At 41.6% G+C, this 24,956-nt stretch overlaps 1 protein-coding gene across 2 annotated transcripts in view; it reads right to left on the bottom strand.

Moving 5' to 3' along the window:
• Positions 1-23,196, bottom strand: part of LOC129822812 (BEN domain-containing protein 4-like) — a 42,558-nt gene extending 19,362 nt beyond the window's left edge. For both annotated transcript variants that reach the window (XM_055881240.1, XM_055881248.1), the window contains exons 1-4: positions 22,482-23,196; positions 5,443-6,030; positions 4,973-5,064; positions 4,730-4,753 (exon numbers count right to left, since the gene is read on the bottom strand). In XM_055881240.1, coding sequence (XP_055737215.1) covers positions 4,730-4,753; positions 4,973-5,064; positions 5,443-6,030; positions 22,482-23,001 — 1,224 coding nt within the window. In that variant the 5' untranslated portion in view covers positions 23,002-23,196. The remainder of the gene's footprint in view (positions 1-4,729; positions 4,754-4,972; positions 5,065-5,442; positions 6,031-22,481) is intronic.
• Positions 23,197-24,956: the final 1,760 nt, after the last annotated feature.

The raw sequence follows: 24,956 nt of genomic DNA, 5'->3' as shown, positions 1-24,956 counted from the left end.
AGTTGCTCTCGGAGGATGTGTTGGTACCATTCTTTATTCATGGCTGTGTTCTTAGGCAAAATTGTTAGTGAGCCCACTCCCTTGGCTGAGAAGCAACCCCACACATGAATGGTCTCAGGATGCTTTACTGTTGGCATGACACAGGACTGATGGTAACGCTCACCTTGTCTTCTCCGGACAAACTTTTTTCCGGATGCCCCAAACAATCGGAAAGGGGATTCATCAGAGAAAATGACTTTTCCCCAGTCCTCAGCAGTCCATTCCCTGTACCCTTTGCAGAATATCAGTCTGTCCCTGATGTTTTTCCTTGAGAGAAGTGGCTTCTTTGCTGCCCTTCTTGACACCAGGCCATCCTCCAAAAGTCTTCGCCTCAACTGTGTGTGGAGATGCACTCACACCTGCCTGCTGCCATTCCTGAGCAAGCTCTGTACTGGTAGTGCCCCGATCCCGCAGCTGAATCAACTTTAGGAGATGGTCCTTGCGCTTGCTGGACTTTCTTGGGCGCCCTGAAGCCTTCTTCAAAACAATTAAACCGCTCTCCTTGAAGTTCTTGATGATTCGATAAATGGTTGATTTATGTGCAATCTTACTGGCAGCAATATCCTTGCCTTTGAAGCCCTTTTGTGCAAAGCAATGATGACGGCACATGTTTCCTTGCAGGTAACCATATTTGACAGAGGAAGAACAATGATTTCAAGCACCACCCTCCTTTTGAAGCTTCCAGTCTGTTATTCAAACTCAATCAGCATGACGGAGTGATCTCCAGCCTTGTCCTCGTCAACACTCACACCTGTGTTAACGAGAGAATCACTGACATGATGTCAGGTCCTTTTGTGGCAGGGCTGAAATGCAGTGGAAATGTTTTTGGGGGATTCAGTTCATTTACATGGCAAAGAGGGACATTGCAATTCATTGCAATTCATCTGATCACTCTTCATAACATTCTTGAGTATATTCAAATTCCATCATTCAAACTGAGGCAGCAGACTTTGTGAAAATTAATATTTGTGTCATTCTCAAAACTTTTGGCCACAAGTGTACAACGTGACCGTGTGTGTTTGAAAGAGTATTTTCCAGTAAGCAACAATTTGTTTACGTTCAATAGACAACTGTTCCAATATTTCTGTAATTCAGTGATATCTATTCCCATAGTAATTCGTTATGGATACATAACTAAATAAACATCGGCATTTTGAAAGTGTATTTTATCATTATTTGATTAACGAAAGCATGAAGATGACATTATTAGTTACATTGTTTCAGTTTGAACGTGTAGACTAGCACTAAGAACAGCGGGAATGTTTCCCTAGTCAGCGCCTTTATTAGTGCAATGCCCCTTAAAGTAAATAATCCTAATAAAATAAAATAATAAAAACCTTAGTGTAACAACAGTTTTAGTAAGTAATACTGAAGTCATGCACAATTATCAGTTTCTATTTAGGTTTATGTCGCCCGTTCATTGTCAGTCAGAGACACAGAAGGACCCAAAAGCATAATCACTGCTCTAACTCCCCCTTGCGCTGGTCTGGAGTAATGAAGTGGTGACGCCGGGTACCGTACTAAACCATAAATTACCTCTAAGGCCTGCAGCATAATCACAAAACTTTTAGTGGAGCAACCACTGTATGTTAAGCCTATTCACTATAGTCAAATGGCACTACTTTGTAATGTCTGTACATTTTAATGTTATGTTCCTAATGTGTCCTTTTATGTATCTCCCTACCAGACTTCCACATCCTTGTTATCCACATCCTATCTCCAAGGCCTTACAAGCCACAACTCCTAAGACATCCTTTCTAACCTTGCCACTAGCCTTACTAGCCCTACAAAACCACCATTCCAAACCCTCCCCACTGTGGGTGTGTTACCCCTAAACCTGGATTCCTGTGCAATCTCCTCATTTGCATTCTGACTGACGCTCCATGGTGGCAACAACAGTCCTGAACCTAGATTACTCTGTCCTAGTCATTTTCATCTGCAGGGTTTTGTTTCTCCCTAACCCTAAAGCCTGTGGCAGTATGGGAGCAGCCCAATCAAAACAAGTCACCGGGTTTCGAGAATGTCGAAAACAACAGTCTTCTGTTGTTGCATAACTGCTAATTATTAATGAATGTACTCTTATGTTTACAACGAGAAGCAAAACTATCAGCTCCATAAAAAAATTATCATGTTGAGAAAGCAACACAGGTGTTTAGGTGATATTTGATTAACCTCTACTTCCTCAGAATCCCGGGTCCGGGAGCACCCCCACCAGTAAAAAAGCTGACTAGCATAGGCTAGCATAGCGTCACAAGTAAATAGTAGCATCTAAATATCATTACATCACAAGTCCAAGACACCAGATGAAAGATAAACATCTTGGTAATCAAGCCATCATTTCTGATTTTTAAAATGTTTTACAGGGAAGACACAATATGTAAATCTATTAGCTAACCACGTTAGCAAAAGACTCCACTTTTATTACTCCATCAGTTTTTGACTCCATCAGTAGCTATCACAAATTCGGCCAAATAAAGATATAAATAGCCACTAACCAAGAAACAACCTCATCAGATGACAGTCTGATAACATATTTATTGTATAGCATATGTTTTGTTAGAAAAATGTGCATATTTCAGATATAAATCATAGTTTACCATTGCAGCCACCATCACAAATCGACTAGAATAACTACAGAGAGCAACGTGTATTACCTAATTACTCATCATAAAACATTTCTTAAAAATACACAGCGTACAGCAATGGAAAGACACAGATCTTGTGAATCCAGACAATATTTCAGATTTTCTAAGTGTTTTACAGCGAAAACACAATATAGCGTTATATTAGCTTAGCACAGTAGCAAACCAAATTCCAGCCAAACATAGCGATAACGTATTCCCCACCAAAATATATTAATTTTCACTAACCTTCTCAGAATTCTTCAGATGACAGTCCTGTAACATCATATTACACAATGCCTATAGAGTTTGTTCGAAAATGTGCATATTTAGCGGCACAAATCGTGCTTATACAATGAGAAAAGTTGCCAAGCTCCCCAGAAAATTTCGGGCGCCATCTTGGAGAGTCACCTAGTCTAATCAATAAATAATCATAAACTTGACTAAAAAATACAGGGTGGACAGCAATTGAAAGACAAATTAGTTCTTAATGCAATCGCTGAATTACATTTTTTAAATTAACCTTACTGCGCAATACTGGGTGCAATACAGGGTGCGATAGCGCAAGGCTACACGGAAAATAATGGCGTCTTATGCATTTTACTTTTTCAACAGAACAACGAATTATCAGCATAAATAGTACTTACTATTAGCTAAACTCCCATCAGAATCTTGGGAAAGGTGTCCGTTGGCCAAAATAATCGTTGCTGGGTTGGAGAATGTTTCCTTCGACGTTGAAATTAGCAGTACACAATGGCATTCGAGAGAGAGATACCCAACTCAATACAACGTCAGAAAATGAAATGCCCGAAAATCGCAATATACTGACATAAACTGATATAAATCGGTTTAAAATAACAAGATTATGATGTCTTTAAAGCCTATATCGAATAAAAACAGAGCCGGATATATCTAGCTTCTAAAACCAGAGCTTCTAAAAAGACATTCCAAGACCCTTTCTGCGTCAGCGCGAAGGTCCAAAAGGGTGTACACCTCGATTCCAATCAATTTATCAACTTTCTGAACTGCGTAGAGACTCCATTTCAACTCTCCCTATTCGCTAACAACCAGGGGAAGGCGTATGCAGTGCATCTCAACCAATAGAAGACAGTCAGGGTTATCTACAGGTCTGGGAACAGCAAGCAGATTTCACCATTTTCAAATCCTCATAGGAGAATTGCTCTAAGTCGAGTTCTGTTTCACTTACAGACATAATTCAAACAGTTTTAGAAACTAGAGAGTGTTTTCCATCCAATAGTAATAATAATATGCATATTGTACGAGCAAGAATTGAGTACGAGGCAGTTTAATTTGGATACGAATTTGTGCTATGTCGAAATGGCACCCCCTAGTGGCAAGAAGTTTTAAGGCCAATTCCTTAAAGACAAAAACTAAGGGGCTTTCACACCAAAGTGGTTTTGTGCGGATTTTCCAAATTCCCCCTTATTTAGACTGGTGTGAACACTATCGGCACCTGGGAGCGCACTAAACAATGAAGCTTGGTTTGCTAAAAAAGGGGGATTTTGGTCTGATTCCCTTCATACCGTGGTGCGGTTCGATGCAGGTTTGAACACAGTCCGGACCAAACACAAGAAAAGAACCAGATATGGGCAGTATTGCTGGTTTGACTGCAAGTATTTAATGAAATGCACGCAGTACCATAACTTTCTCTGAAACATTGAGTAGCAGTGCATATGATGCAGATTAGGGAGCTATACTGGGGATACAGGCTACTGACTATAGCTTATTCCTGTCTCAGAGCGGCTATTACGCTGTTTCCTCACGCATGTTGGATGACCAAAAAAAAGTAATACGAAGTTTGGGACAAGATATGCTTCTTGAGAATCATAGATAGATTTAAGGTGAGCATTTTTCACCAATAAACAAAGGACACATGGTTTTGTTGAGGCATTTTAGTTATTTTGACATTTGGCAATGTGAAACCAACCAGGCCAAATGAAAAAAATACAATGTCACAAATAACTGAACTCTGATTCAAACTATAGCTCAGAACTGTCAAAAATTGAGGGGTCATTAAGTCACATAAAACACATCTCGAAAACACAAACCTCATGTGTTGTCTGTTCTTCTTCCTGTAGAGAGAGAGAGAGAGAGAGCGCTATTTAGATATAGAAGTTCACCCTGGTGTCTAATTTTGCATTTGTTAAGTAACATCTATAATATACACATTATGACCATGAAAACATACAGTATAAAAACAGTAGAGTACAGTATCTGACAGAACTGGAACAGACCAAGAGTATTTATTTTTTATAAAAACATGTGTGTTTTGAGACAAACTGCTTGCTTACCTCTGTTTGTTGCTCCTGTGACATGGGCTGTATAAACGGGTTATGGTGCTGGAGAACAGTCTTGAAGAAGTCCAGCACATTCTGGCAGGGAGCTGGAAGGAGATCAGGGGCTTCATTTATAAGAACCCTCAAACATATTTCATTGTAAATTGTGCATCTGACAAAAGTCACAGCAACAATGCGATTTACTTCATCTTGACATGAAAAGTAATGTACTACACCACATTGTGTTGGTGCTGTGTCATTATTGTGTAATTATTAGCCACATGTATGCTGAGTCACAGGGTAAAAGCCCAAATCCATTGAGTGTTTTGTCTTAGGCAGCAAATTGAGCACATTGTCTCACTTAAGTTAAGACTGACGTGGGCTTATTTCGTATCCACATACCAAGTCACCATCTCACATGAATCTGCATAACTGTAGAAATTGCCATTACTGTGCTCTATTATCCCGAAAGCCCTGTACTGTACCTGGTATGTTGTCCAGCTTGTTGCGCAGCTCTTCATTCTCCTTCTGCAGACACAGCATCTCCTGCTCCAGCTCCACACAGCGAGGGCAGCAGCTCTCTTCTTCCTCCTCCGTCAGGGTGGACGAGGGGTGGCCATAGGACTCGGAAGGGGCTGGGGAGATCCAGCCCCCAAGGTTATTGCTGGGTGACACCCTAGACTCGGCCGATGGGCCTCGCTCTCCCTCGAGGCCCAGGTCCGGGTGGGGCTGCTGGGGCCCGGTGAACAGGTAGCTCTGGAGGGACTTTGTGAAGATGTGCAGGAATGCGTATGTTTGTTTTTGGCTACAGTGACCTCGCTGGGCTTCCTCATCAGGATCGACGGTGGAGCTCTCCTTGGGCTGTGGCTTGCCCAGGGTGGGGCAGTGACCCACTTGACCCACGTCTGGCTTTGACTCCCCCCCAGGCCCAGAGAGGCAGCTTTCCTCCTGCTTGATGTGGGAGGTAACGGAGGAGGGCAGAGGATCTTGGGGCTCCACGAACCGGCCACCGTTGAGGAGAGTGAGCACACGGCTACAATCCTGTGCGAAAGCATCCAAGATGAGACGGTTTTCTGGAAGCAGAGGAGTCAAGACACAATGATAGCCAAGGCATTCAATTGACATTCAAGTCAATCAGTATATTTTGGTGTCAACTTTTTGAGCACATTTCTACATTTCCGCTGTCCTGAATTACTTGTCCTGATTTACTTGGCATTGAATTGATGGATCAAAAAATCAGCATCGACTAGATTGGTTGTTCGTCATACTACTGTAGGATTGCTTGAGTTTTATCCCTTTCTCAGTCACCTCTACTTGACTCTCAGATTCTGTATAACGGTGTCACAGTGCAACATCCTGTTGAAGCCAGTCTGTTTCCGGCCGTGGGGGGCATCATTACTAAATGGTTCTGTCAACCATTTGAGCTGTGCTACACTGGTTTCTGCATCGCTGCTCTGGCTTCCTCATCACCCACTTTCTCCCACTCTCTATCTGGCTTTTCCTCTTTAAAATGTTCGACCATCTTTTACAATAGTACAGGGTACAGTAGTACAGTCCCTCTATTCAATTGCACTCTTGTAAAGGAAGATGGCTGAGTCAGACTCAATGTCTAGGCCTGTACTTCTCTATTTCTTGCCATGGCTGCCTCTGGTTCCTATTTGCGGCTTAAAGGCCTAGTTCAGTCAAAAACATAATTTTTTCTGTGTTTTATATATATTTCCACACTATGCGGTTGGAATTAGTTGATAGACCAATAAGAAAGAGTTCCAAACCTTTATCCCAATAACAGTTAGTTTGAAATGTTCTCCTCCCCACTCAGACCACTCCCTGACAGTCCTAGCGAAATTGTTGCTTGACAAAATTGATCTTGCTAAGAAGCTATTTATTGTTTCTTTTTGATTTGAAAATACTGGGGCCATACTTGCGAACATATGCAAGCATTTCAAGTGCAATGGGTTCTCATGCACAAAATGCCAATGAAAAGCCTAGATTAAACTTTCATGTGAGAGAACGCTAAATTGTAGCTGTCTCATCAGATAACATGGCACACGTTAGCCCTATGCTAACCTCAACAGATGGTACTGATTATATCCAGGCACAACTTCTTCAGCCTATAAAAGATCTTAGACTTTATATCTGCCAACCAATGGCATTTCTTAAAATAGGTAAATCCCACATTTTTTGTTTATTAGTTTCACACGCATCCATGTGCTTTTATGGGGGAAAATATGTTTATTGTATATTGTAAAAAAATAAATAAAAGGATGACATTATAGATTTGGCAAATAGCAGTCATGTAGGCTATCATTATCAACCTTGCTTCTCAGTGGCACGCCCTGCTAAAGCAGATGATTCACAGCTGATACTGCACTTTAACCGTGGGTTCAAGTCTACACGGCTACCCGGACTATTTGCATTGTCCCGCCCCCCCAACCCCTCTTTTACACTGCTGCTACTCTCTGTTTATCATATACGCATAGTCACTTTAACCATACCTACATGTACTCAATTAGCCCGACTAACCGGTGCCTGTATATAGCCTCGCTACTGTTATAGCCTCGCTACTGTTATTTTTCACTGTCTTTTTACTGTTGTTTTTATTTATTTACTTTTCAATTGTTCACCTAATACCTATTTTTTACTTAAAAATTGCACTGTTGGCATTCTCTCTACTATTATTCTGACATTTCACATTCTTAAAATAAAGTGGTGATCCTAACTGACCTAAGACAGGGAATTCTTACTAGGATTAAATGTCAGGAATTGTGAAAAACTGAGTTTAAATGTATTTGGCTAAGGTGTATGTAAACGACTTCAACTGTAAATCAACATTTCAAAGGGGGGGGGGGACTCATGTGAGATTCAAACCCTTCCACAATATGTGACCATTACGTGTACTAATGACTTTAAACAGAGATAATTTTTCCCAGTCATTCAAATGATCATCAGAACATGCTGTTGGACTTTGTATGTTAAGGACACTTCCATTGATGAACAAGTTTTGGAACACTCCCAACTACCTCAACGACTTTAAATGGCTAATGCACTTGTGCCAGGATATAATCAGTGCTTACTGTTGAAGTTAGAATAGGGCTAACTTGTGCCATGTTATCCCATGGGACGAGCTACAATTTAGCGTTCGGTCACATGCAAGTAAATCGAACTTTTCATTGGCTGATACGCATTTTGTGCGTGAGAACCATTTCACTTTAAATGCATGCTTATGTTTGTAAGTATGACCCTAGTCACTGTAAGGTATATATTTGTTACCCAGAAGTGATTTGATAGAGATAAAACGGCTGCATTGGGCCTCTAATAGACCAATAAGAAAGAGCGTTCCAAACTTCTCTGCCAACAACAGCTAGTTGTCAATTTTCCCCTCCCCACTCCCAGAACGTCCAAGCAAAATTATTGCTTGAGAAATTGCTCTTGCTAAGAAGCTATTTTTGATCCTTTTTGACCATTTTAATTGAAAGCAATCACTTAATTGTTACCCAGAAATTATTTGATATTGAGATAAAAACGGCTGCATTGGTGTGCGTTTTGTTGCCAACCTTACTTTGCTAGCTGACAACTTTACGTTTTTTTCTTTTTAGTTTTTAATTACCGTTTATATTTTTAGTTTTTCCCTCACAACTTTTTTCCCTCATTCAACTTTTTCACTCCGGACGCTTTATCTGGACATGGTTCGTCAGCACCTTCAACAGCAGAAGCTAAGTAGTAACATTAACATGATGTCTTCTAATTGCAGTCGCTGTACTCATATTATACAGGAGAACGATCGCCTTACGGCGAGGATAGCTGTGCTGCAAGCCCAGCTTCAGACGCAATCGTTAGGCAAGGGTAATTTCAGTGTAGGGAAGGATGAAATTAGCGTCTGTGCCACCAGTAAGTACAGATAGTAACGTTAGTATAAATCCCCCCGCACAGTCCCCACAGCCGGACAACTTTCTCATGGCTTCTGGAGGGAAATGCTGTAGGAATGCTCAACTGGTGTCGCTCATTCAGCCGACAGAAACTTTCAACCGGTTTTCCCCATTAAGTAGCGAGTCGGAGTCTGAGGCCGAGTCTTCTCTTGTCTCTACTCCTCTTGTTACGGGGTCTGAGACGCCGAAGGCTCCTACCATTAGCTCTGACAAATTGAAAACCCTAGTCATTGGCGACTCCATTACCCGCAGTATTAGACTTAAAACGAATCACCCAGCGATCATACACTGTTTACCAGGGGGCAGGGCTACCGACGTTAAGGCTAATCTGAAGATGGTGCTGGCTAAAGCTAAAACTGGCGAGTGTAGAGAGTATAGAGATATTGTTATCCACGTCGGCACCAACGATGTTAGGATGAAACAGGCAGAGGTCACTAAGCGCAACATAGCTTCAGCGTGTAAATCAGCTAGAAAGATGTGTCGGCATCGAGTAATTGTCTCTGTCCCCCTCCCAGTTAGGGGGAGTGATGAGCTCTACAGCAGAGTCTCACAACTCAATCGCTGGTTGAAAACTGTTTTATGCCCCTCCCAAAAGATAGAATTTGTAGATAATTGGCCCTCTTTCTGGGACTCACCCACAAACAGGACCAAGCCTGACCTGCTGAGGAGTGACGGACTCCATCCTAGCTGGAGGGGTGCTCTCATCTTATCTACAAACATAGACAGGGCTCTAACTCCTCTAGCTCCACAACGAAATAGGGTGAAGGCCAGGCAGCAGGCTGTTAGCCAACCTGCCAGCTTAGTGGAGTCTGCCACTAGCATAGTCAGTGTGGTCAGCTGAGCTATCCCCATTGAGACTGTGTCTGTGCCTCGACCTACGTTGGGCAAAAATAAACATGGCGGTGTTCGCCTTAGCAATCTCATTAGGATAAAGACCTCCTCCATTCCTGCCATTATTGAAAGAGATCGTGATACCTCACATCTCAAAATAGGGTTACTTAATGTTAGATCCCTCACTTCAAAGGCAGTTATAGTCAATGAACTAATCACTGATCATAATCTTGATGTGATTGGCCTGACTGAAAGATGGCTTAAGCCTGATGAATTGACTGTGTTAAATGAGGCCTCACCTCCTGGTTACACTAGTGACCATATCCCCCGTGCATCCCGCAAAGGCGGAGGTGTTGCTAACATTTACGATAGTAAATTTTAATTTACAAAAAAAAAAAAGACGTTTTCGTCCTTTGAGCTTCTAGTCATGAAATCTATGCAGCCTACTCAATCACTTTTTATAGCTACTGTTTACAGGCCTCCTGGGCCATATACAGCGTTCTTAACTGAGTTCCCTGAATTCCTATCGGACCTAGTCATAGCAGATAATATTCTAATTTTTTGTGATTTTAATATTCATATGGAAAAATCCACAGACCCACTCCAAAAGGCTTTCGGAGCCATCATAGTCTCAGTGGGTTTTGTCCAACATGTCTCTGGACCTACTCACTGCCACAGTCATACTCTGGACCTAGTTTTGTCCCATGGAATAAATGTTGTAGATCTTAATGTTTTTCCTCATAATCCTGGACTATCGGACCACCATTTTATTACGTTTGCAATCGCAACAAATAATCTGCTCAGACCCCAACCAAGGAGCATCAAAAGTCGTGCTATAAATTCTCAGACAACACAAAAATTCCTTGATGCCCTTCCAGACTCCTTCTGCCTACCCAAGGATGTCAGAGGACAAAAATCAGTTAACCACCTAACTGAGGAACTCAATTTAACCTTGCGCAATACCCTAGATCCAGTTGCACCCCTAAAAACGAAAAACATTTGTCATAAGAAACTAGCTCCCTGGTATACAGAAAATACCCGAGCTCTGAAGCAAGCTTCCAGAAAATTGGAACGGAAATGGCGCCACACCAAACTGGAAGTCTTCCGACTAGCTTGGAAAGACAGTACCGTGCAGTATCGAAGAGCCCTCACTGCTGCTCGATCATCCTACTTTTCCAACTTAATTGAGGAAAATAAGAACAATCCAAAATGTATTTTTGATACTGTTGCAAAGCTAACTAAAAGCAGCATTCCCCAAGAGAGGATGGCTTTCACTTCAGCAGTAATAAATTCATGAACTTCTTTGAGGAAAAGATCATGATCATTAGAAAGCAAATTATGGACTCCTCTTTAAATCTGCGTATTCCTCCAGGGCTTAGCTGTTCTGGATCTGCACAGCTCGGCCAGGGCCTGGGATCGGGAGAGACACTTAAGTGTTTTAGTACTATATCTCTTGACACAATGATGAAAATAATCATGGCCTCTAAACCTTCAAGCTGCATACTGGATCCTATTCCAACTAAACTACTGAAAGAGCTGCTTCATGTGCTTGGCTCTCCTATGTTGAACATAATAAACGTCTCTCTATCCACCGGATGTGTACCAAACTCACTAAAAGTGGCAGTAATAAAGCCTCTCTTGAAAAAGCAAAACCTTGACCCAGAAAATATAAAAAACTATCGGCCTATATCGAATCTTCCATTCCTCTCAATTTTTTTTGAAAAAGCTGTTGCACAGCAACTCACTGCCTTCCTGAAGACAAACAATGCATACGAAGTGCTTCAGTCTGGTTTTAGACCCCATCATAGCACTGAGACTGCACTTGTGAAGGTGGTAAATGACCTTTTAATGGCGTCAGACCGAGGCTCTGCATCTGTCCTCGTGCTACTAGACCTTAGTGCTGCCTTTGATACAATCGATCACCACATTCTTTTGGAGAGACTGGAAACCCAAATTGGTCTACACGGACAAGTTCTTGCCTGGTTTAGATCTTATCTGTCGGAAAGATATCAGTTTGTCTCTGTGAATGGTTTGTCCTCTGACAAATCAACTGTACATTTCGGTGTTCCTCAAGGTTCCGTTTTAGGACCACTATTTTTTTCACTATATATTTTACCTCTTGGGGATGTCATTCGAAAACATAATGTTAACTTTCACTGCTATGCGGATGACACACAGCTGTACATTTCAATGAAACACGGTGAAGCCCCAAAATTGCACTCGCTAGAAGCCTGTGTTTCAGACATAAGGAAGTGGATGGCTGAAAACTTTCTACTTTTAAACTCGGACAAAACAGAGATGCTTGTTCTAGGTCCCAAGAAACAAAGAGATCTTCTGTTAAATCTGACAATTAATCTTGATGGTTGTAAAGTCGTCTCAAATAAAACTGTGAAGGACCTCGGCGTTACTCTGGACCCTGATCTCTCTTTTGACGAACATATCAAGACTGTTTCAAGGACAGCTTTTTTCCATCTACGTAACATTGCAAAAATCTGAAATTTTCTGTCCAAAAATGATGCAGAAAAATGTATCCATGCATTTGTTACTTCTAGGTTAGACTACTGCAATGCTCTACTTTCCGGCTACCCGGATAAAGCACTAAATAAACTTCAGTTAGTGCTAAATACGGCTGCTAGAATCCTTACTAGAACCAAGAAATTTGATCATATTACTCCAGTGCTAGCTTCCCTACACTGGCTTCCTGTTAAGGCAAGGGCTGATTTCAAGGTTTTACTGTTAACCTATAAAGTGTTACATGGGCTTGCTCCTACCTATCTTTCCGATTAAGTTCTGCTGTACATACCTACACGTACGCTGCGGTCACAAGACGCAGGCCTCCTAATTGTCCCTAGAATTTCTAAGCAAACAGCTGGAGGCAGGGATTTCTCCTATAGATCTCCATTTTTATGGAATGGTCTGCCTACCCATGTGACAGACGCAGACTCGGTCTCATCCTTTAAGTCTTTACTGAAGACTTATCTCTTCAGTAGGTCATATGATTGAGTGTAGTCTGGGCCAGGAGTGTGAAGGTGAACGGAAAGGCTCTGGAGCAACGAACCGCCCTTGCTGTCTGGCCGGTTCCCCTCTCTCCACTGGGATTCTCTGCCTCTAACCCTATTACAGGGGCTGAGTCACTGACTTACTGGTGCTCTTTCATGCCGTCCCTAGGAGGGGTGCGTCACTTGAGTGGGTTGAGTTACTGACGTGATCTTCCTGTCTGGGTTGGCGCCCCCCCTTGGTGTGTGCTGTGGTGGAGTTCTTTGTGGGCTATACTCGGCCTTGTGTCACGATTGTAAGTTGGTGCTTTAAGATATCCCTCTAGTGGTGCGGGGGCTGTGCTTTGGCAAAGTGGGTGGGGTTATATCCTTCCTGTTTGGCCCTGTCCGGGGGTATCATCGGATGGGGCTACAGTGTCTCCTGACCCCTCCTTTCTCAGCCTCCAGTATTTATGCTGCAGTAGTTTATGTGTCGGGGGGCTAGGGTCAGTTGGTTATATCTGGAGTACTTCTCCTGTCCTACCCAGTGTCCTGTGTGAATTTAAGTATGCTCTCTCTAATTCTCTCCTTCTCTCTTTCTTTCTCTCTCTCGGAGGACCTGAGCCCTAGGACCATGCGTCAGGACGACCGGGCATGATGACTCCTTGCTGTCCCCAGTCCACCTGGCCTTGCTGCTGTTCCAGTTTCAACTGTTCTGCCTGCGGTTATGGAACTCTGACTTGTCCACCGGACGTGCTACCTGTCCCAGACCTGCTGTTTTCAACTCTTAATGATCGGCTATGAAAAGCCAACTGACATTTATTCCTGATTATTATTTGACCATGCTGGTCATTTATGAACATTTTGAACATCTTGGCCATGTTCTGTTATAATCTCCACCCGGTACAGCCAGAAGAGGACTGGCCACCCCTCATAGCCTGGTTCCTCTCTAGGTTTCTTCCTAGGTTTTGGCCTTTCTAGGGAGTTTTTCCCAGCCACCGTGCTTCTACACCTGCATTGCTTGCTGTTTGGGGTTTCTGGCTGGGTTTCTGTACAGCACTTCGAGATATTAGCTGATGTACGAAGGGCTATATAAAATAAAATTGATTGATTGATACCACATTACTTGAACACGACTGTTGTGTGTTGGTTTTGGATCAGCTCTCTGATGGGTTTATTAAGAGTCGTCTGTTGAAAAACCCTGAGTTTATCTTATAGACAGACGGTTCAAGCATTGTGGAGGGAGGTGTGAGGAAGGCAGGCTGGGCATGGGCAGTTACTACGGTTGGAATCGGCTAAACTTTGAACATTGAGATATTAAATAAATGATAGAGACAAAGCCTTGAAAAGAAAGAGTGTAAAAAGCCAGAAGGCTTTGGAATGTGTTTGATGGAGGAGAGGAGAGCGATGTGTTGATATAGGGAAGACAGATGGATATCTGTGGATTAGGAGGTGAGGGGTGAGGTCAGTTCCCCTTAGGGGAGTAATCAGGGTTGGTATATGGTTACCTTCTTTCCTGTGGAGCCATAAACTGTAAGGAGGAGTGTCTTATAAACTGTGATGTCTGATTTCAGCTGAACAGAACCTTCGGGAAAGATTAAACTTGGTTAAAGCTTCTCTAGTGTCCGTGAGTTATTTACTCTGAAAAATAAGAACGTAACACTACAATGGACAATGTCACTACCAGGCACATTAGATATGAGAAAAGCAGATATTTACTTTATGAGTAACACAATGCCTAACTATTGCATACAACTCTCTAATGCAGTAGGGGAAGCAGATAGACAAGTAAAAGAGTCATGGGGAATAAGTCCCGAGGGGGGACATGACGTAGTACAAGGACAATGGGTGATGGTAAAAAAGGTATGTAAATCAAGACATTAGTGCAAAAATTGGAAGGTCCTTATCAAGTTTTGCTCATAACGAGGTCAGCAGTAAAAGTCCAGGGAAAATCACAATGGATACATGTCAATCATTGCAAGGTTGTCCATTTTGTTGACAAAGCGGAGCCTGGAGAATAAAGAACTGATTAATTAGCAATCAGGGGCCAATCTCGTCTGAAGCTGAAGCAATGTTCCTTGATCCCTTGACTATACCTGAAAACATACGAGATCACCGGTGAAGTGTTCATTGGAGAAGTCCTTATCAACCAGTGGAACGGAAGAAGAATTCCTCACTACCGGCAGACTGTCAGACACTAATTTCTATAACTCTGTGTGAAATCTATTTATATTTTGTGTTTAATGTGAATGATTTTATGCTTACTGCTGTTTTTGATACTGTCTATTTTTTCATGTTTTTTATTGTTTACTAAAAATACATTTTATCTCTAAAATACATTGTTACAGTTGTTGGTTAGCTAGCTAGCAAATTTTTGGCCGGAATAGAATTGACATGAAATCAGCCAAAACACCTCAAACAAGACATTGTATCAAGAACAAGATGAAACTAGCTGAAACGAGTCACTTACGATTCCTTACATGGCAGTTTCTTGTCATTGTTGGTAGCTATCTGGTCATCCAGAATCACAACAACTCACGGACTTCTGCCCCATTGAAGCAGGCACATCGTTTTCAGGACGTTTTCAGCTAACCCATATATATATTTGTTCCAAGATGGCGTAGCAGTCGGACGTCTGTTTGTCTTTTCCTGTCCCGTACCATGTATATATTGTTTTCTTCATATATATTTCGTACATATTTTTCCAACTACGGACTGAACATACTCTCCTGCAACGTTCACCCTCACCCAATGTTGTACGGATCTGCAAATTTTTACACTTTAGAATCGGCACCCCCATCAGGAGCTAGCCAGCCAACTAGCTACTAGCTAGTAGTCAGTTAGCCACTGCTAGCGGTCATCACCGTTAGTGTAACGGATGTGAAATGGCTAGCTAGTTAGCGGTGGTGCGCACTAATAGCCTTTCAATCGGTGACGTCACTTGCTCTGAGACCTTGAAGTAGTGGTTCACCCCTCGGCCATCTCAAGCTGTCTTCAACACAAGCTGTGTTGTGTTTAAGCGTCCTAGAGCAACCGGAAGTGGTTAAATTACCCTAAAAGTGGTTTTGATATACCCAACCTGCAGTTTGTATAAACACTGAATTCAACCCTCTGTAAATCAGTCAGTTCTTAACGTAAAGACTTGAAACTCAGGATTCTGTAAAAGCCTACCCCAATGAGGGGTCTTTACTTTCAGCTTCCTGTTACAACCGGAAGTGCCTTGAATTGGGGTCATAGGGGCTGTTTCAAAGGGTTAAAAAGGTCACATCTTTCCAAAATTTCATATGTGTGATTAAGCAACACTCATGAACCGGTACATATTAGAAAACCAGATTTTTTAACTTTTTGGGGGGGGCCCTTTTTGGAACGCTTACAATTTCTATCTAACTAAGGGTATTCGTACATTTCTAGTCTTTCAAGCTATTGAGGGGATTTCTGTCTATGGCGATGAGGGGAGATGCATATGTGAGTCTCGAGCTAATCGGACCATTGATATAAGAAGGCTTGCCCCTGAACACTTGAACTGGGTGGCACAACGTGGCACTCCCGACATCATACTTGAGTACTGAGCCAATAGCAGCATCTATATATTAGAAATGGCCTTAGGCCCATAAAGTTCATAAACGAGATGGGCGTGGCCACCCTACCTTCATTCTTGAGTCTTTAGCCAACCGCAATATCAGTCAAAATGTTTGGACACACATACTCATTCAAAGGTTTCTTAATTTTTACTATTTTGTACATTGTAGAATAATATTGTAGACATCAAAACTATGAAATAACACATATGGAATCATGTAGTAACCAAAAAAGTGTTAAACAAATCAAAATATATTTTATATTTGAGATTCTTTTAAGTAAACACCCTTTGCCTTGATGACAGCTTTGCACACTCTTGGCACTCTCTCAGACAGCTTCATAAAGTAGTCACCTGGAATGCATTTCAAATACAATTCAATTGCATTTAATTTCAACAGGTGTGCCTTGTAAAAAGTACATTTGTGGAATTTCTTTCTTTCTTAATGCATTTGAGGCAATCAGTTGTGTTGTGACAAGGTAGGGTGGTATACAGAAGATAGCCCTATTTGGTAAAATACCAAGTCCATATTATGGCAAGAACAGTGCAAGTAAGCAAACAGAGACAACAGTCCATCATTACTTTAAGACATGAAGGTCAGTCAATGCGGAAAATGTCAATAACTTTTTAAAAGTTTCTTCAAGTGCAGTTGCAAAAACCATCAAGCACTATGATTAAACTGGCTCTCATGAGGACCGCCACAAGAATGGAAGAACCAGAGATACCTCTGCTGCAGAGGATAAGTTCATTCGAGTTAATTTCTCCTCAGATTGCAGCCCAAATAAATGCTTCACAGAGTTCAAGTAATAGACACATCTCAACATTAACTGTTCAGAGGAGACTGCGTGAATCAGGCCTTCATGGTCGAATTTCTGCAAAGAAACCACTACTAAAGGACACCAAAAATAAGAAGAGACTTGTTTGGCCCAAGAAACACGAGCAATGGACATTAGACCGGTGGAGATCTGTCCTTTGATCTGATGAGTCCAAATTTGAAATGTTTGGTTGCAACTGTGTCTTTGTGAGACGCTGAGTAGGTGAACGGATTATCTATGCATGTGTGGTTCCCACCGTGAAGCATGGAGGAGGAGGTGTGGTGGTGCTTTGCTGGTGACACTGTCAGAGATTTATTTAGAATTCAAGGCACACTTAACCAGCATGGCTACCACAGCATTCTGCAGCGATACACCATCCCATCTTGTCTGCGCTTAGTGAGGCTATCATTTCTTTTTCAACAGGACAATGACCCAAAACACACCTCCAGGCTGTGTAAGAGCTATTTGACCAAGGAGAGTGATGGAGTGCTACATCAGACGACCTGGCCTCCACAATCACCCAACCTCAACCCAATTGAGATGGTTTGGGATGAGTTGGTCGGCAGAGTGAAGGAAAAGCAACAAGTGCTCGGCATATGTGGAAACTCCTTCAAGATTGTTGGAAAAGCATTCCAGGTGAAGCTGGGTGAGAGAATGCCAAGAGTGTGCAAAGCTGTCATCAAGGCAAAGGGTTTGAAGAATCTCAAATATAAAATATATTTTGAGTTGTTTAACACTTTTTTGGTTACAATATGATTCCATATGTATTATTCTCAGTTTTGATGTTTTCACAATTATTCTACAATGTAGAAAATAGTAAAAATAAAGAAAAACCCTTGAATTAGTAGGTGTGTCCAAACTTTTGACTGGTACTGTATATTAGAGTTGGCTTTAGGCACTTATAAAGTCACAGATCTAGGATCAGTCGACCTTCACATAATGTTAACATCAGCCACTAATATCTGACTTCAGTATAGACTATAGCTGTTTGTTCATTAAGACTTATATTTGGCCTTAATATACAGCATATGACTTGGGGTGGGGGGGGGCTACTCAATGATTGGCTGTAGTGTAGGGTGTGTCATACAATGTATCAAAATTCCAACTGCTAGCTCAAATTCTTACTCAACTGTACTACTAATATGAAAATGTTCCACAGACTCTTGTAGACTACTATGCACTGAAAAACATTTAATATGTTACAAATCAAAGCTTAACATTAAAATATGTGATTTCAAATGATTAAGTTAAATTCAGATAGGCCTGTTATGTGCATAACATAAAACATAAAATGTGTTGTTGTTGCTGTAGACCTTTTAACAGATCTAGGAGCAGTTGACCTCCACAGAATGTGAACATTAGCCTCTAATATCTGACATCAGTATAGTTTATAGAAGTGTATCTGTCTGTCTGTGTCTTTCAGTTTCTGTTTAGACTACATCAAATATAGACAAGCTGTGCAGCCACACCATGTTCAATCATGTTACCTAATTAGCTAGCTAGCTGACAATCTGGTTTACCTGTAGCATATAAACATTTGTTGGCACAGAAAGAAAGGGGATATAAAAACATGATTGATCAAATTCATCCTGCCACTATCTGACTGGGTTAATAACTTAATATTAACATTAAGTTAATATGGACCCATTGTCTTAGACTTGAACTCTTGGACCGAACACTGGGACTCTGTGTTCAGCCATAGGGACTTGTGACTCGACTCTTGACTCAAACATTGGTGACTTGACTCAACTCAGAGTTAGCCATAGGGTCTTGTGAATTGACTCGGTCTTATGCTTTAGTGACTCGACTACAACACTGCTGCATTACATAGCTACTACTACTGCTACAACTAACAATTCTAGCAAGGGGTACCCCAGGTTGGGTACACTTTTCTGCTGCTCCCTCAAAAGCATTAAACAGACATTTTGATTATACCTCCCTCCCCACAACTCCCTGTTGGGTTGAGTCTATCTACAAATAAACGCAGCAAGAGGATTACAACAGCTAACACAGGAAGTTGAAATACTGGGGTCTGCCTTAGGTTCCCTCAGTTCTACCCCATTTTGAAAAGGTGCTTTTCATTCATGACCAGGCCATGTTTCAGCCATTGTGCCGCACTAGGCAAGACAATTGCAGACCTTCTCCAATCCGGCAAAGAAATTGGCCTATAGTGTACAGTGTCGGCCAATAATATCATTTTATAACTATGCCTACCATAAGATAGCCTCCCATTTGTAAAACATGCAGTTGCGTTGGCTTTATTAGCCTAGTCCTGATTCCTGACAAAAGCTTATAGGGACTTGTCCTTTAAGATACGAACATCAGCTACCCAAGTTTATTATGAGTTTTCTTGAGGCTTTTTGCGAAGACATCAATGCTGATGTAAAGGCCTACGTCTCCACAGCAGTACAAACTTGAAATCACTTATTATCATTACATTTTATTCCACATAGTGAAACCAGGGGTCTAGTGGAGGGTAAATGCAAATAGGATTTAAAAAAGGGCCTGTTATGAGAGAGAAAGAAAGATTGTGAGAGTAACTGAGTGCCTATAGTGAGAGATGGCTGTTAATATTGCTAGGCTGTTTGGTCTGTGGGTAGGTAGTGAACCTGATTGCTGATGGGTTAGGTTGCTAGATAGAATCTTAACCTGCCATAAGCTACTTTTGTGTCAGCAAGTCTCCCCAGTGAAAAATGTCCATATCCACCACTCCATCTCTCATGTACAGACCATTCAAGTAGCTGCACTTAACACCTCAATGATACTGATTGTGTAAGCTACAAACCCAAATTGTCTAAGGAAATGTAGCTAACAGTAATAACATTACACACATATTCAGAAATCTGGGCTGATGGAATCATTGTTATGCATGTCTACTGGCCATAATTTCCGCTCACGAACCTGCCCCTCCCCCACTGCAGAGTGCACAAAAGTACCAAATTACCAAAGGTTTCACAGGTCAACACAGTTCCCCTCCCCCATGCCGTAGTGACAAATCTCTGCCAGGGTTGCCATGTATGCGATTTAGTCTTTTATTGAGGTACTTTTAAAACTTTGCTGCAGGTGAAAAGTTTTAGTCGCTGGGTGCAAGTTTTTATACTACTTCTATATTGCAACGTTACCAAAATGGTATTTTTAAAAATCCATTAATTTCCCTGTAATCTGCTGAAATGGTGAGTTTTTAGGCTTTGCAGGTGGTTTTTTTTTGGGATCTCCTAAGAAATTTGAAATTGACCTGGCAAGCCTGTGTTGAGCATGATCACAACTAAAGTAGCTGTGCAACACGTTTTTTAAGGAAGAGGAGGAAGGTTGCAAATGTTCACATTCATGCAAGAAGGTAAGCTATTAACTAAACTGTTAACCAATATTTTAGCTAAAATTGTATTTGTTGTAATGGCAAGCAATGCCTGTTCCCGTTGTCTTTATTTGTAATTAATGTTAGCTCACATGTCTTTCGGTGTATCCGAAAACCGCATTGTGTCAGATATACTGCCTCATGAGATTGAAATTGGTAGGCTTATCCAAACAATTCATTAATGTGTAATTGATACTTTGCATGTTTTTACCTTATACTTATTTACTGCTTGCTAGTGATTAGCGTGGTAGCTAATGATTAGCGTGCTAGCTAATGATTAGCATGCTAGCTAGCGGTTAGCATGCTAGTTTAGCATAAATGGTAAACATGTCTTTGATTTAGAATACATGATTGTGGTTAACCCAATACAGTTGACCAAAGCTATGCTTGGATACAAGACTGATGACTCAATAACCAGTATTGACAACAGTAAAGATGGTTATGTCCCAGGGCCATCTGGATCATCAGAGGAAGGCAATTTCTATAAAGAAAAACATGACAGGTATGCCTATACCTTACATACACATGTACCTATTCTTAACTACAATGTCCTGTTGGAAAATTACATCTTTTCCACTGATGTTTTCCAGGAGAGATGTCAGTGATTCGGGCCAAACAGCCAATGACCAAGGGAAAGCTGGGACAAAGGAGAGGCTCACACGGTAAGCATGTTTCCTGCTGCCTTCAGTCAGTGCATTTTCACTCTGTAGTGTCAACTTATGGCCATACTGTGCTGGTCCAGATCAATTCTGTCTTCATCAGTTAGTGTATTTCCAACCATGCCAGTACAGAACGGTTCAGTTTGGATTGTACAGAAGCTAAGACGTTAGATCTGGAACTAGTGTGTCAGGATAGATGATAACACAGAAGGATTACCACGCTTTACATTGTTTTACCTGGGGGAGGGAACTTAATTTAATAAGTATTGCTTTTATTAGAAGGTTTACATTGCAAACAATTTGATGCAAACAATTTGATGGGCTTAGATTCCATACAGATTGAGTCTGCCTTGATGTCAGCATTGCACATTCTTCTCTTAGATCCTTATCTATGTAGTTATTTAGTTGGGATTGTTAGACTAACAACACAGCTGCAAACTTGCAGAGTTAATACAGAGATGTTCAAGTACTGTATTGTACTCAACCTTTATATAATGTAGTCATTCATAATGCCATCTCTTTCCAAAGGAGCCAAAGGAACAAAAAGGTATTGGTCGACAATAGAGGTGGATGCAGTTGAAGATTCCTTGATGAATTTTATCCGAATGGGAAAAACGCCTGGAAAACAAGACTGTGAGAAATGCATTGCTGCTTCTCCCCAAGCACTAGTAAACAGGTACTAGAGAGCAGTAAAGTTCTATGTACACAACAGAATAGTTGCAGATCAGAGAAAACAAGTGTATGAGATGCTTCTGGCTATCTTGGTGTACCTCAAAGCATAAACACGAACTCTGAAACAGAAACACACTTCAACAACTGCACAACTCTATCACTAATTTGTGCACGCACGCATATAGTAGGCCTAATCAATCATGACTGCTCGTTCTCAGTAATGCATAATATCAATCACAGCAAATGATGGAGAAATAGGAGAGATTAATGGAGATATGAGAGAGATAGAATGGGATTTAAGAAGGCAGGGATTGCTTTCAGTTCTTAAATTGACCTTGGTAAATAAGTTAGGCTACTCCTCTCTGCTCGACTGATAGAACAACAAATTAAACCAGGATGTCTTATGTCTATTTTATTATGGTATCTTCATCATTTTAGCCTGTACACTGGATATGGCTAAATACATATGGCATATACACTGGATATGGCTAAATACATATGGCATATTTCAAAACTCGTGTCTTATGGACACACTAATATTGAATAATAACATTGGAAAGTTCTTAAATACTAAACTGAAAAATGTATTTCTGACATTTATTTAATTCCATTTAAGTGCAGAGGCAATAGGCGTCATTATCTAGTCTAGTCCAACACCAAAATAAAACCTTCACTTTTGCTCATATCACATTCTCAACCAGTTTTAAAACTTACCTGAGCTTATCCTGTAAACGCAATCAGGTGATTCATGTTTGAGCGCCGCTCGTCCCTCTGCTCGCGACTCTGCTGCTGGGCCTGTATAGTTGGGGTCCCGGTGCACCGTGGTGCCACGGCTGACCGTCTGCTGAAGGCGAAGTGATGCTGGGGCCACACTCCCCACCGTGGTCGAGGTAGATGTCGCGACTCTGCTGCTGGGCCTGTTATCGCATGGGAAGTTATGCTGCAGCTGGGATGTCGGGTTACGCTGGCTGATGGTGTGGGTGGTTTGGTGGAGCTGCTGCCGCTGTTGCTGATGCTGCTGCTGAAACGGATGATGGTGACTGAGATGGGTGTAGTTCTGTCCGCCTCCGTCTCCCAGCAGCGGGATATCGACCATTGTGGGTCTGTGGAACCGCGCCTTCCCCGCCAAACGCCTGTTAGGGAAGGTTTTGAGGTTGCTGTATGGACCCCGCTGCTGACCGCACATATTTGGGGCCCAGAGACCCTCATCAGCAGGTTGCGTTTCTCCTTCCATCACTGCAAGTTTCAACACGCAGTGACACGTGCTCGCTCCTGGCGCGTGCTTGTGTGACAGTCTGGTGATTGGTTATTTTTTTCCTCATCACTGTCTCGTTGTCTGGCTCAGTTTCCCCTTCTAGGTACAATCACTTTTATTTACGCAGCGACCCTGTCTGGGGAATGGCGCTGTGGGTTGTCAGTAAAAAAAGAGTATGACATGTCATATTATTTTTGGGCAGACAGCATCAGATACATGGGCTACAGATACTAAGACACAGGGGCGCTGTTTGCCTCGATCAGATCCTGGCGTGTCCTTGTGTTATTTTCCTCACTGTCTCGTTGTCTGGCTCAGTTTTCCCCTCATAATCACTTTTTTTTACGCATCGCCCCTGTCTGGGGATTGGCACTGTGGCTTGTCAGTAAATTAGAACACCCTCTGAATACTAGGCTACAGTAGTTTAATATTCAGAGTGGGCTAAATCACTGACAGGCCACATCGCCAATCCCCAGACGGTGCCGCCGTATAAGAAAAGTGGTTGTGCCAAGAGGGAAACTCAGGCGGGAACTGCACACCCTGCGGACAGTACACTGTCTCTAGCAGGTTAGGAGATCATTTTCGCTCACCCTAACTCTTTCCTAAACTTAACCTCAGTTTATATATTTTTTTGTTATATATATTTCCAAGGACGGCCTACCCCAGCCAAACACTCCCGTAACCCGGACAACGCTGGGCCAATTGTGCGCCTCTATGGGACTGAGGGATCCCGAGTGGCGCAGTGGTCTAAGGTGCTACATTGCAGTGCTAGAGGTGCCACTACAGGATCCCTGTTTCCTAACCTGCTATGTTAATTATCCTAACATGCTGCGTAATTTCTAACCTGGTCCACTTCAGTATGGAAGCTAAATCGATGAAACTATAGCGGCCATTTTGCATCTTGACAAGCCAGGTAAATAGAGAATATGCCACCCCTTCACTACGACAATGGCCTCAAATAAGCTGTCACTCAAAATGACATTTAAAATGAATTGGATACTGTTGTTGTGTTTGGCTTTTGGGGAATGTTTGAAATAATCCTACAAGAGACCAAACATGGCATGATTGTCACATCTAGCCTACTGACTGATGACATTATTTTGCTCATTATGCCAGTCCATAAAATGTTTAATTCACGAATCAACAGTTTCTCATACATTCCAAGTTATCGAATTAGAGAAAACAAATAAAGGGGGTAAATTATACAAAATTAAGGTGTCATTTGTTTTTTTTAATTCGATTTTCTACTTTACAAAAACGGAATATTCAGTATAGGTAGGCTATACACTCAGACGCCATCTGAGTAGACTACGTTTTCCTTTAGCTAACCTACATTTAGCTGACATAGGCTTATGTTGGCCTATAGAAGAATATCAATTGGCATCTAGAAAGGAAAAACAATCCATTAATCGAATAAGGTAAGAAATTCAACCTATATAAAGTACAATGGCAATAAAATACGGTGACAGTCAAAGTTAAGGCCACCAGAGGGCGACACAACAATATAAGTTTGGCGATTTGAGAGAAAGTTACAGCCCACTGGTTGATTCAAGGATGTTTCTATGTCGTTTCAATGACATTACGTTGAACCAACGTGCAGTAGACGTGGAATTGACGTCGGTGCCCAGTGGGAGAGGTGAAGATACGCTGCAAAAAAATATGTATATGTGTGTTTTTCAAACAGGATGCAAAATAAGGGTCAGTAGGCATAGGCTATTGGAAATTACAGACTAATTGTCCAAATATTAAAAAACACTATCGAAATGGTTGGCTCTGTATTAATATTCCTTGTCCTATTGATACGGAAAGTGAAGGGCACGCATGACTACTGTAGCCTATGACCTCTCAGCATCACTTTTTATTTGTATTTATTTTTTATTGCAGAAAAAACAGCATGCATACAAGAAGTATAAAAACAGACAATGATAACATATGCT

The sequence above is a fragment of the Salvelinus fontinalis genome, chromosome 2 (genome assembly GCF_029448725.1).
Source record: "Salvelinus fontinalis isolate EN_2023a chromosome 2, ASM2944872v1, whole genome shotgun sequence".
Lineage (NCBI taxonomy): Eukaryota > Metazoa > Chordata > Actinopteri > Salmoniformes > Salmonidae > Salvelinus > Salvelinus fontinalis.
This window is presented reverse-complemented; position numbering and strand designations above follow the sequence as displayed.